Genomic DNA, 13,792 nt, shown 5'->3' with positions numbered 1-13,792 from the left:
TTCCTCTCAGCGAGGTCAAGACACTCGGTAAACAAACAAACAACGATAGCAGCACACACACAAAGGGGGGGTGAGGCGGCGTAAAACAACAAAGTGTCTCAGTCGATTTCCTCCGCTTTACTTTGTCTCCCCTCATCAGTTACATAAACACAAACAAAGGCCTTTAAATTCAGCTCACTCGTTTTGAAGTAGAACAATGACATGTGCTCGGGTCTCATTTGTCGATGATTAATGCAAAGTAAAAAGAATATATTAGGAACGCAAGAATATATGATTCCTTTGATCGAACAGCGCTGTTGACCATAATCGTCTGCGTGTTGACGTCCCTGCTTTACGTTTAATTATGGCAGAGCTACTCCCTTGAAGATTTCCTTTTGTCTCTTAACATTACAGCTCGATTTAGTCAAGCTCAATGTCACAAGACTCATTTAGAAGAGCAGATATGAAGAGGTTGAACTTGGTGATGGTGATATTGTGACTAAATAGCCTATATATGTGTCAGAATAGAAAGGCTTTGAAGTTTATACTGTAAAGACAATGAAAACGCAGTAAATGAAGAAAATCACACGTAGAATGAGCTGAATGTTTTAAAAAGAGCATTCCTATGTTGCAAAGTCCCAGCACTATTATCACACGGTGTATCTCTCCCTCCCTGTCTCCCCCCATGGCGTGCAGGTCTTCCTTCCATTGTAGTGCATGAAACTGAGTGCACAGCTCACAGCACCTGGCCAGTGATCCATTCTTCCTGAACGGATTGATGGAAAACAATCAACAGACTATACATCTTGCACGGGCACAGCGGGCCACCAGCACTCATCCTGGACACCTGGACTTACATCCTGGGCTACACCGCTGAGGTAAAGTGCCAGAAGAGGAGCTGGTTGGGAAACTGGCTGATAGGAAGTGGGACGTCAGGTCGGAGGGGTTTGAAGCTGGCATGAAGCATGATGTCTGTGTTCTCACTTAGCAGAAATAATCAGTAAACAATGAATCATCAATGAGGGCTGAGATCAGAGCAGCTGGAAGCCACGCTGCTCAATGAAACACTGGCTCAGCCTGCTGGGAGAAGAGGCCTGAGTATCCTTCACTGAGAGGAACTGGTGTGTCTATTCAATTATGAGCAGCAACACAGGTAGCCATGTAGCACATTGGCTGCGAGAGAGCACTTAGTGGGCCGCGCGCTAGACTGTCCACACACATCAGAGCGCGGAGAAAACAAAGCCTTGCTCCTGCCACACACACTGACAACCATGCATGTCCAAATGTATAGCGTCACACAGAGAGGCGCACACTTGTGCTCTTCACGCCTCATTTGAAAAGCAAATTGAGCGCATCTTCTAGGGCGAGTCACGGACTAAATCCTGGAAAACGTTGCTCTTTCCTCACTTGCAGTACCACACACACATTCACACATCATACATGAGACCTTTCATATGGTAAATATATCTTCATTCTATTTAACTCCCCTTCCATCTCTATCTCTCCGCCCTGCAATTTCCAACACCAAAATGTCTTAAATAGCTCTCAGAGAAGTAGGACGCTACTCATTTGGGTCAGCTCTGGCCGGCTAAAACCCTTCATTCTGGGACAGAACAAACACTGACACAAAGGCAGAGGGAACGGCCAAGGAGAGTGGCCAGGTCAAGCTGAGAATGTCAAGCAGTAATGACAAAGCAGTTTGCAGAGAAAATAGAGCTACAACTGGGCTATTTACAGTAGCTGCAGCCAAAAAACATCTCATGTCATAAAACACAGAACTTTTCAATGCTGTGACATTTGTAAATTACATTTTATATGCCCTAATAAACTATTTGTTAACTGAACTCAGATGGGGAGCATTAGCTTAACTACCTATAAAGTGTGATAGGAGCTCTGTTTTAGTTTATTGGAGAAGAAATTAAAACACAACACAAACCTAATCATTAAAAACACTTATTACCAGTGCATTCCTCACTGTTTCCTCACCACCAAACAAACACAGCTTGTGTTAATTTGATATTTCATATTGGCATAAACAAACCCTGGTATACTGGGAATGATGTGTTAATTTTTCGTGGGGTGTTTGCAAATGAAAGTGATCCAGTTGTTTGGGGCGAGAGTGCTGAAGGTCTGGATGAGAGAGACAGAGGCAGCGCTGCTTTAGAGGCTCCTCGACCTCCAAACTCCCTGCTGTCAATCAGCGCAGCAGTCCGTCCCCTGGGGCCACGCTTTCCTCCAACCCTCGAGGGGGGGGGTGGAACCACCGCAGAGAAAAAAGAACACAACCAAACAGATGCAAAGAGCTGCAGGTCAATGTATGTGTGAGCGTTATATGTTTGTACGCCTGTGGATTCTTATGACTGCGCATGCGTTTATATGCATATGTATTTGTGTATGAGTTTATCTGAGGGTGAGAGATGCATCTGTGTTTTGTGTGTGTGTGTGTGTGTGTGTGTGTGTGCAGATTTGTGAGGCTGCCAGCACCTGCGGGAGGGGAGTTCTGCCTGCATATCGATGAGCCAGCAACTCTGCCTCTTTGCCTCTGAGCCCTAAACTAACACCACAACAAGCCCAGGGCCAGTCCTCTTCAAAACCTCCCATAACATCTACTGCAGCTGCCCCCCTCCCTTAAGACAGCACAAAAAGAAACAGCACATCAATGAGGAAAAAACAAAACAAACAAAAAACATCTTCTAAGGTGAAAGTCGTGCCAAACATCACGGCACAACCTCAGCATATCGCCTCTCTCCTAAAGAGAAACACCTAAACGAGCAAGAAACTTAGACAAGTTTAAAAGAAGTGGAGTAGATAATGTAATCCACCAATCAAAGCACTATCATTCTTGGTGGTCTTGTGACACTGATTCTAGCTTCTTCTTTTTTTTTTTTGTCTTGGAGGGAAACGTCGATTTAGTGAAAGATGGTCAGAAACCAGCTGTGAGGAAAAAAAAAGCTGATCAGAGGTGGAAAATAATTAGATGAGATTAAACAGAGCCAAGATGTGGAAAAGATAAAAAACAGAACATAATGACGATGATATTAGGACAAATCAGCAGATACAGTCACAAGAATAGATGATAGCGGTGTAAGTGTGTTTTCACCCTCTCACTCACACAGACACGGATATAAAAGTGAAACTAAGCTGAGGGGATGGAAGGCGCTGCCAGTAAACCACATTAGCATCAAATGCAAATGAGAAGGGGGCTAATGGCTGGACAGGTGCAGACTGGGCCTCTAAATGACACACACACATTCGCATTTGCAGCCACACACACACACACACACACACACAAATGAGATGGATGAATTAAACATGGGTGGGCTCGGCTTGGGGGGCTGGCAGGGCTGACATAAAGTCAATGACATACATTATTCACTAGCGCATGTTAGTCCAGCCAAGGCAACACATGACCTCTCACCCCAGGAAGTGCATGCAAAGATAACAACCAAAACAAAGAGGGGGTTCCCCACTGGACAGGGAGACAGAGAGGAGGAGGATTCAGAAAATGCATTCCATTACTAGAGGCGAAGTTTAGGTGCTCTTCCCAGATGTGTTGGGCGAACTGGTGCACCATCAAACCAAGTGTAGAGAGGTGAAGCAAAACTGTTCAGCACGTTTCTGATCCACAAGTGCTAACTGCTCACTATGAAGCTGAGAGTCAGCCCGTTCCACTGGCTAACAGAACAGGAAACCGTCGGCCATGACATCATCCTCCCCGGGAGGAGCACTTCCTGCCCGACATTCTTCACTCAAGACACACACACTCACCAGGAAATGGCCTCTATCAACGCACACACACACTCCTGGGGAAACAACCAACATCAATGCGGATACACACAAGTACAGACACGCATGCAAGGAAATGGGCCACATCAACAGCGTGTGTGCAAATGCAAACACACACACAAGCGCACACTCAAAAAACAGCAATAAACCTGAAATAACATTGTCTGTGCATGTAAACTTGACACCCACCGCCTCCATACAGAGACTGGAAAAAGGGGATTATTATGGGATATGGAGGGCTATCCAGTGGATCCTTATCTCTGGTCACAGAGAGTTTTTCTCCCTCTAGAGAGGCTCCCCCAGCCTGAGGGAGACCCTGCAGCAGGCTTGGGGGAGCTGGACAGGCAGGAAAAGGGCTACAGGACACAGGTGGTAGGAGCCAAGAGAGGACACATGGGATGGAGGGACAGACAGTTGCGAGATTAGTCCACAATTATATGGAAATTAACGGCAGCAAAGGTGAGGGAGATTTGAGAGAGGTTATGCAGAGAGACAGGAAAGGTGCACAAGGGTGAGAGGGAAATGTGTTTGTGATTTGAGGCCCTTCCAGGCGAATGATATGCTGACTGGCAGTGGCTGCATATACTTAACCCCACACTAACCAGGAGTGATGGAAAGAGGTGGAGGTGGAAGTGGGGTGGTTAAGGGCTCCCCTCATGTTATCCAGTTTCTGTATGAGGCTAAAGTGGACCACACGTATCCCTGGGGAAGACATTGAGAGGCGCGCAGGAGCTCCTCACCTTTCAGCTGCTTCCCCTGCCCAGTGTCGAGCACAGACAGAACGTGTCATTGCCAAAGTCTCTCTGAATTTCAGACAACTTACAACCCCAGAGCTGAAATACAACATGAGGTGTTTTCATCTTGAGCACTGATTCCAATCACAGAGACTTTGAAACTGATACAGTAAAACTGAATGACAGCACAACCAGAAAGCAGGACAGATTGCGGGGATGTTTCTTTCAACTTCAGTAATTTTTTTTTTTTGAGTCAAAGTGCCTTTTTCTATCATAGTCTAAACAAATATGCTTCATAATTAAAATCTGACTCAGATTGCTCCTTGTAGACGCTTTAAAGCACAAACAAATTCACTTTTAAACAGGAGGCGAGATGAAGAGGGGGGTGAGAGAGATTCTCCCACCGAGCGAGTACAGTACCCAGAGCGCTGCCGATCCACACTGTACCAGATTTGTTCTCCTAACAATCAAATAAGTTTCTCATTAGCTGACTTTATTTTTCCTCATTCCTGCGGTTTTGCTGCAGTGGCCTGTTTCTCCCATCTTAACGAGAGAGCTAATTAGGCAATCAGACCCATTACTCTTCCAGAAGAGTTAGAGCTAGCCCAGCTAATTAGGGCTGTAAAATCTAATCATCTCTGCGAAACAGCAGAGGGCTAACGAGCCCTTATTTAACGAACTAAATAACTTCAAGGGTGGAGAGGGGCTGCTGATGGTATTTCTTCATGAATTTGGAGGGGAACTCGTGGTAATTGAGTCAGTTTCACCCTTACAGTTGTTTGTTTGTTTATGAATCCCTGATTATTACAACTGCCAAGAATATATTCGTTCTAAATGAGTAAACGTAAAAACCCTTCTCTCCTTTTTCCCCTTCAGTCCGTCCTTTAAAACTAGCTACCAACCCCCCAACTGCTCTCTTCTCACCTGACCTATTTTCCTGTCCAGAAAGAGTGCTCGCTGGAGAGGAAAACAGAGATATTGCTGTTGTTTTCCCTGCCCCTGTTCTAATTTGTTGTTCGTTAATGCTGCCCTCACACCTGAGCCATTGGGTGTCGGGGGAATACCGCCAGTGAGCAACCACAACACATGCTCAGTATGGGAAAGCTGTTCACAGCACAGATCAGCCTGTTTCACCAAGGTGGCTTCTCTTAAACTGAAGGCCAAGTCTCGCCGTGGCGCGTCGGGCTGGCGGCTACAAAGGCGGCAGCGACTGGGTGAGCAGATGATGAATTCAACAAGTATGCACACAGCAAAACAAAAATCAAAAATATGGCACAGAGTGATAGGCAGGCGTGCTGTCTGAGGCCACGTGGTGGGGTGCAGCTGTCTCAGGGAGCGCTGAGGTGAGGCCTTTCGCTTCACTGGAGCGGAATCAGGGTGGCGCATGCACGCACAAAGTCACACACACAGATACACACACACACACACACAGGTAAAGAGTAGCTTTTGACAGAGCAGCAGCGAGGACAGGACAGCTGTGTTCATCAGATAGCACAGGTCACTGCCTCATTAACACTCACACAAAAATACACTTGAATGTGACAAATTCAAATCAGACGTAAAACTCAAAAGAATCCAGGTTTTACTTCTATTTACCTGATAATGTCATTGTTTGGACGGGTTATGAATCACAAACTACAGAAACTGTGACTCTTCAGGGGAAAGAAAATCACTTCGGCATGTGCCTTGATCAGAGCAGTCTTAAATCTGCACGCTTCAACAATTGTTCGAGTATAAACAAATAATTTCCCTCACACTGTTCGCTCACACGTGTGCCACACACATGCAGGCAGCACAGGCTGGACTGTAATCTGCAAGGCGTTGCTTTTTGTCCAACTAGCTGTAAATCATGTGAGCTGCTGTATCAGTCAGACGTGCTTTATGACGGCAGGGAGAAGGTGTACGCTCAAAGAAAAAGAGCGTGTGTGTGTGTGTGTGAGTGTGTGTGTGTGAGTGTCACTAGAAGCAGTGGCACGCCAGTCCCTGAGTAAGATTTATACACAGAAACACACCAGGCTGTAGCTGTAACCCTAACTGCTCATCAGCGAAGTCATGAGCCCAACCACACAAACACTGTTTGACCACACTTGAAGCAGAGCTCAGTGGCTCTGTGATTGCTCCTCCACTTCACACACATACCACTGGAATATTATTTACTGCTGTTTCACACATTTCGCTAACAGAGACGATTATGGTTGCTGAAATTTAAACAACCTGTGGCCTGCTGTATGATGCCTGCAGGTTACATGCCTTCAGTCGGATCACGTGTCCAAAATTACTTCTAGCTGCTTCTTTTTACTGGAAACTGCATTGAAATTGTCTCATGATTTTTTTGATCTGTTCTGTGTATTCTGTGCACATTTCTTCTTAAACAACAAAACAGTCACACGCGCTGTTTGTGTCCACGACGACAGCGCAGCATCACGTCTGCAGGGGTTAAAGGGCAAAGTGTTCTTACCTGTCGATGATGACAGGGTCTGATGGGGTCTCGTTTCTGTTGCCACAACTCTTCTTATCACAGCAACGACTGCAGGGAGGCAAAAGAAGGGGGGGGGGGGGGGGATGCAGAGACAAAGGGACAAAGGGGAGTTAGTTCAGCAAGATGTGAACAACACAGAGAGCAAGATAAGTTGCAGCACAGAGGAGAGGAAGTCAGATGAGTGTAAAGGAAAGACAAAAAGAAGTAAAAGGGCGTGAGACTTCTGTGGAGTTTAAGACCGAGCATGAAATGGATTTCTGTCGGCTTGCCGAGTTAAAGCTAGGGCTCTGTCGCTACAGCAGGTGAGATCAGCGGGATGATCTTAGGCAAAGTTTGCAGGAGAAGACTAAAAAAAAAAAAACATTGAGCTTGAACGGTGCTGGATACAAACTTGAATTAGCCTCCAGGGCTCAGGTTAGCTCCATTTCTGTCAGACATCACATAACCAGACATCTTATGTTCTCTATTTTCCCTCAGTGCTCGTCCCCTCCCGCTATCCCGCCTCTCTCTCTTTCGCTCTTTCTCTCCTCTCAGAAGTGGGTCACAGAGTGGTCCCACTGGACCAGGGGAGTAGTGCATGCTGGGTAGAAGGGGGTTGCATACTGATGTGACGAGTCCTTTCTGAATCATTTGACTGCAGCACAATGTAACTGTGTGTTGTGAGACGTCAACCCCCCTATTTCCCCCAAAAGGTATCATTGTGTCTACCTTTTCTTCTCTGTCTGCTCATCTGTCTGTACAGTACGCGAGTGCGTGCGTGTGTGTGTACCTGTGCCTAACTGTATGTGTGTGGGAGGCGATGGAGAAAGACGCAAACGAGGGAAGGAAGAAGGGAGAGAGAGATTTGCCCCCTTCCTCCCCTACTTTCTGGAGTCCCTCAGGACAGGAGGCTTGGAGAGCCAGATCAAATTTCTGATCTTGACCGTTTCCTGCAGCATATGAAAACAAGTGGTCTAAATTGCCTTGTGTGATAACCAGGAAGTGGCTACACTTTAGCCACCAGCAATTTTTCTACATGTAGCCCTACATGTATTTCTACATGGCTGATTTGTGAGAGGCAATCACATGCTGTGCGATGCTTTTATCGATTCTAAACGCAGGCAACGGCCTATGAGGGCTCTGCTAGCTTACTACTTTTAAGTGAGTTTGTGAATGTGTGTGTGTGTGTGTGTGTGTGTTTTATGTGTAATTCGAGTCTGTTCTCCTCTGCACATAGCTCACTGTCAGGACACAGCAAACTGCATGTATTACACAGACTAAGGAGGATGGGTTTGAGTAATGAGCTTTTCCTTGTCCTAATTAGCTGAACATGAGAGGGATGAACACACACACACATATACACAAATACATACACACACACACCCCTACCAACAGAAATAGGCCAAGGCCCATCTCCCCAACCCACTTTGAGGAAAATGATAAGATTTCTATTGTAATTTAGCAGTGCTCCTTATGTCATGCCCCCTCTTTACACCAGCAGATACAACGCTAAGATGAGAAAAACATTCATCTTGATCTGGACTATAAAGTACTGAGCAAAAAAAGCAGAGTTGTGTCTGGGTGTGTTTTGTCTTACCTGCACATGATCTCATGGGTCAACAGGACCCGGCACATCTCTGGATTTTTATCCTGACCCTCGTAAACAATTGCCTAAAACAGAGAAAAAACAAAAACAGAATATTAAAATAACGGTGATTTAAATATTTTATGAGGCATGCTGAAAAAAAAAAAGTCAACCATCATGCAGGAGCAAATAAAAAACAGAAGAGTGTGTGTATGTTTCATCTGGGAGGAGTGTAGACTGTCTGGCAAATGTGTGTATCGTGGGAATCCAGTCCTCCTGAACAGGAACGCTCTGTTCTAACAGTAAGAGAGAGATTGTTTGTGTGTGTGTGTGCACGCCCATGCGTGCGTGTGTGTACTCCTGCGTGTGCGTATGCGTTTGTGCGTGCACAAGTGTTTATACGCAGTGTACAGTGAGCAGTTGGACTGCCAGACTGGAGTATAGTGCACCATCTGGTCCATACAGCACAGCGTCCAAAAATCTAGTCTGGTTACCCCTCCAACCCCACTCAACATGCTCTCCAGGGCTGTGATCACCCTGCACATAGACACACACAGCCACACACGCAGATAAACATGCAAATGCACACATCCATGTGCACACACAAACAACATCCCCTCCAACTCCTTTCATTCTAAGGCAAACTCTCTTCAAGCCTAATGGCACTAGAGGCACAATTGGCAAAACAAACGACCTGATATGAAAACAGCGTAGCAGAGTCTTATTCTCTTCATTGTCTAATTCGTCCTAACTGGGAATTCCATCAGGGTACACCAGCCTGCATGTGCAGCGCTGTGTTTCTTTGTGTGATTGAATTGGCCACAACACACTTTGGGATAGTTTGTTCTGTTTCACATTGAGGAAATGAGGGTCAAGGTCCTCAAAGAGTGAGCTGGAATGCATCACTGTCTCTCTCAAACACTAACACAACTGCTTGTGCACCTCACTGAGATATTCACACACTGTATGTGCACAATCACAGTCTCTCTCTCTCTCACACACACATACATATATACTGCCTGGAGCTTGTAAAAACACACACACACACACACGCGCACACACACGCACACAATCTCCACTTACTGGCTGCTGTGCAAAGGTATAGTATGAGGACACATGTCCTCTACTTTTCTGGGCCTCTGTAAATGTATTCCACAGGTAAGACAGGTCGTTTATCAAGCCGGCTGTGCTGTGCTGAAGTTGAGGGTCTCAGACATAGGCATGCAGCAGGGCAAGGGAGGAGGAAGAGGAGAAGGAGGAGGTAGAGATCGGGGGGTGGCTTTGGAGTTGGGGGTAACATTCAGACCGACACAACCAAAGAAGCGGTGTGGAGTTTGGCTCTTTGAGCTCTTAGCTTAAGACAAAACCTTTTACCTGTTTAGTCATGGAGTCAATGAGACGGACGTACAAGTCCTGCTCAGTCCTGATCCCTGCAGAGAGACAGAGAGAAAGAGAAAGAGAAAGAGAGAGAGAGTGAGTAATGGTTACCATGTAACTTGCAGGTTTCATGGGGGATATTTCAGATTTTATTCATTCAGACTTTCCCCATGAGGCACTTCAGCAAAACTGAATGAGTCCAAACTGCTACTAATGACGTTCAGCATATGTTGCATCCTGTCAGTTTGCTTGAAAATAGAAAATGTAATTTAATCTCTTCACCGTGTTGATTTTATCTATAAAAACATTTATTGATAAGTGATTTGCGAAAAAGCCACAGATGGAAGAAACACACGTTTTTCTGAATTGTAATCAGTATAATTTAATAATTCAACTGAAGCACTGAGACTAAAAAAATAAACATGAAAAGGAGAATGAGAAACATTTCATTTTGCTGCCTTGGATTGTTTACTTCTGCCAAAGCAGGCCAACCAAAGACGATTAACAGTATAGTAATAATAATAATAATAATAATAATAATAATAATAATATTAATAATAATAATAATATTAATAGTAATAATAATAATTATAATAGTGTTCAAATCAAGAAAAGCATTTTAAAGCATTTTATTAAGCATATGAAGCACTGATTCGTGGAGATTAACAGTTAAAATAAATAAAGATGAACGATGTGACCTCCTAAAACATTTGTTTCCTGAGTTTCCTCGCTTTGCTTTGGCGGATCATTCACTCACTGCTTTTGTTAGAGCTCCATAAAAATTAGGGAAGCCAAACTCACCGTTACTGTAGAGGAGCTGAAGCCTATAATGGATCCCATTGTTGGTCTTTTCCCCCGTCGTTTCCTATGAAAATTAAACCAAACAGACTCGGTCAGAGCCAGAAAACCATCTCCTCCTGGGACTTTTACTGCGCACCGAGCTCCGAATTTGTGGATGACCAACGTGTCACGTCTCTTTGGGATCGATTTTGAAATCACTTCATTTCTTCTCAGGCAGGGGGAAAGGAAAGAAAAGTGCCTGTTTGAAACTTCAGCAACTTTTTCAGGACATTTGACAAAATATACGCGGGCAGCTCCACTTTGGCAATAATGAGATCATTTGAAAATACAGCGTCTTAATGGACATATTTAAAACTTAATAAACATGTGGTGGAGATGGAAAGTGTTAGTGTTACTGTTATTATTGCTGCAGAAATGTAACATATTTAAAAGATTTTTATTATTTCTATATTCGATAAAGGACGGCGTAATGTTAAAATAAGTTGTGAGTAGTGACCAACAGTAGAGGGACATTTGGATCTAATAAATAATAAAGAAGCCGACATTAAATGCTGTGAAATGACCCAGACATTCAGAAAGCGAGTAAACACTCGCCTTTAACGCCAGTGCAAAAAGATCAATATTACTCTATTACACATATCACACACTAATATTGATGCTTGTTTGAAAAATGTGATATCTTTCCTGACAACACCTGCAGGATCCACGCTGTGCACAACTGTCATTAAAAAAAATATACGAGTCAATATTATTAGTGGCAACTAAAAGTTTTTTATGCACTTGATTTTTTTTTTTTACGTTCAAATAAATTAGTTAAAAATAATTTAGGAGGCTTTGCAATTATAGGAATAATCTGAAGTGTGCAAGGCTTTCAGGAAACCACATGTAAAAATCACATCAGGGAAGCCTTCAGGACCAATGATCCCTGCTGTGTGCGTCTGGCCACTTTGTTAACACACGTCTGGTAATTTATCACTTTGACATAACAGGCCAGAATAGTGTGTCAGTCATCAGTCAATGCACCGCTACAGTTTTTACACAGAGGGCTTATTGTCAGAATTTTATTACAAATTGTCATGTGGTGAAAAAAAGTCTTGGTGAAATGTTCAAACTCACCTTTTCCTTCTCCACAAAGTCGACAAAGGTGGTTCTCTCTATTTCCACCGGCTGACCCTGTCTGTCGTATAAAGCCAGGACGAAGTGGAAGAAGTTGGACTTGCGGAGGTTGGAGGGCGGCTGTTTCTCGAAGTGTGCCCGAGCGAGACCCACTCCGCTGCGGACACAAGCACAAACCAGCACCATCCACAACGGCGGCAATTAAAAATAAATCAGTTCAACAAAGAAATGCAACATGAGTGAGATCTGCTTTAAAAAACGCAAACTTCAGCCGCTCGTGTTTCTCTTCGACTCCACTCTCTGGAATTCAATTTCATTTAATAAAATAAAGAAACGTATTTCTAATGCGCACAAACGCGCGTTTAACCAGTTAAAGCTAAATTAGCAGCAGTAATTAAATAAGTAAATTATAGCATTAGGCTACAAGATTAAAAGTGTTAAATATACTAATAAAACTCTAATTTAAAGACATCAATTGTTTTCTTGATGACAGGCCTACAGTCGATAAAATGTTTCTCATTTTAAACCTCAATAACTTGATTAATAATACGCTAAATATTAAAGCATTGTCATTTTATTTTTTAAGAAAAAGATTTTAAAATATTTGAATCTAAGCTTGAGAGGTGCAGTCAGTCGATTAAAAGGAACCTGTGCTGCTTTTCACAGTCTAATTGAGATGCAACCACTGAGGTGAGCTGACAAGCCTGAACACAAACTCACAGAACACTTTCCACACACCGAAGTTAATCTGGGCCTAAATTTGAACTCTACCAGCCTGAAAACGCTCGAAGACACCGGTGATTTCCATCCAGAAATATCTCAACCCAGTTTTCAGGCACATGCACTACTTTGTGACGATAACACGGAATTAGATCTGAAAACTTCTAAAGCCGGCGGGGACTGGGGTTATCCAACTACTACATCCTCTGGGAACGCGTGCCGCCCCGAGTGACACAGCAGCTCCGCGTTTAACAGCGCAGATCTTAACGCGCTCTCCCCCGGCGTCAGCGCAGCGCGAAGGCCGCCTCGGGCTCACCTCTGGGCGGCTGTGTTGGCGTCCAGCACTCCGGCGCCCTGCATCCATGTCCGAACCGCGTTCATCCCGGCCACCATGGGCTCTTCTTTCATACTACTCCCACTCCTCTGGATGCTCTCGTGGATGCCAAACATCAAAACGCACCTTCACGTTGTCGCTATCTCTCTCTCACACTCTCTCCCCTCTCTCTCACTCTCTCTCACTCTCTCTCTCCTCCTCTCCTTGGCTACCTCCTTTTTTTTTTTTCCTGCCTCCCCTCCTCTTGTGTCTGTTTGATCGCGCTGTCAGAGGAGCAAAGTGGCGTGGTCTATTTCACTTGGCGTTTAGTTGCGCGTGTTTGTCAAAGTAAACAAAAGATGCGACATGTGGAAGGAAAAAGGGGAGCTGTCAGCATCCAAGGTTAGCTGCACCTCATGTCAGCGACTCCAGAAGAAAAAGAGGGGAAGCGGCAGCTATGAAGATGAACAACGTGAGAGCGATGAAAGGGGAAGCGCAAGATGAGAGGCTGCACTGAGTTGGCGACAGTCCCCCGGATCAAGGTGCAGCTGACAAAAACACAAGCAAAATGTCAGTTTTGAAAAAAAAAAGAGAAAGAAAAAAAAAATCAGGAACAGTCCACAGTGAGAGAGAAAACCAAACAGATGAAAGACGTTTCACCCTCCTTCGCTCCGCTTATTTATTTGTGTTCTCCTCTCTTCAGATGAATGAAACGGAAGATTACGCGCAATTAAGAGGCAGTCCTGGGTAACAGAGTCTCCTCTGCTCGTCAGCTCCTGCTCGGGTGATTTGCGCTCTTTTCTTCCCTGAGGAATCACTTTGGACCATCTCTGGGATGCCAAACAGCAGAGAACTAGTAGGTGAGAGAGGCGTGGTCTGCAGAGCGAGCGTGAACGCCCCCAAACACAGTTAATACCGCGGAC

The 13,792-nt window shown here is 44.6% G+C and overlaps 1 protein-coding gene across 5 annotated transcripts in view; it reads right to left on the bottom strand.

The window, feature by feature from the left end:
* Positions 1–13,006, bottom strand: part of ebf1a (EBF transcription factor 1a) — a 51,448-nt gene extending 38,442 nt beyond the window's left edge. For all 5 annotated transcript variants that reach the window (XM_026358177.1, XM_026358178.1, XM_026358179.1 and 2 more), the window contains exons 1-6: positions 12,873–13,006; positions 11,837–11,993; positions 10,721–10,784; positions 9,917–9,972; positions 8,555–8,628; positions 6,958–7,026 (exon numbers count right to left, since the gene is read on the bottom strand). In XM_026358177.1, coding sequence (XP_026213962.1) covers positions 6,958–7,026; positions 8,555–8,628; positions 9,917–9,972; positions 10,721–10,784; positions 11,837–11,993; positions 12,873–13,006 — 554 coding nt within the window. The remainder of the gene's footprint in view (positions 1–6,957; positions 7,027–8,554; positions 8,629–9,916; positions 9,973–10,720; positions 10,785–11,836; positions 11,994–12,872) is intronic.
* Positions 13,007–13,792: the final 786 nt, after the last annotated feature.

The sequence above is a fragment of the Anabas testudineus genome, chromosome 10 (genome assembly GCF_900324465.2).
Source record: "Anabas testudineus chromosome 10, fAnaTes1.2, whole genome shotgun sequence".
NCBI classification, from domain to species: Eukaryota; Metazoa; Chordata; class Actinopteri; order Anabantiformes; family Anabantidae; genus Anabas; species Anabas testudineus.
Note: the sequence above shows the minus strand (reverse complement) of the source record. Positions and strands in the feature narration are given on the sequence as shown.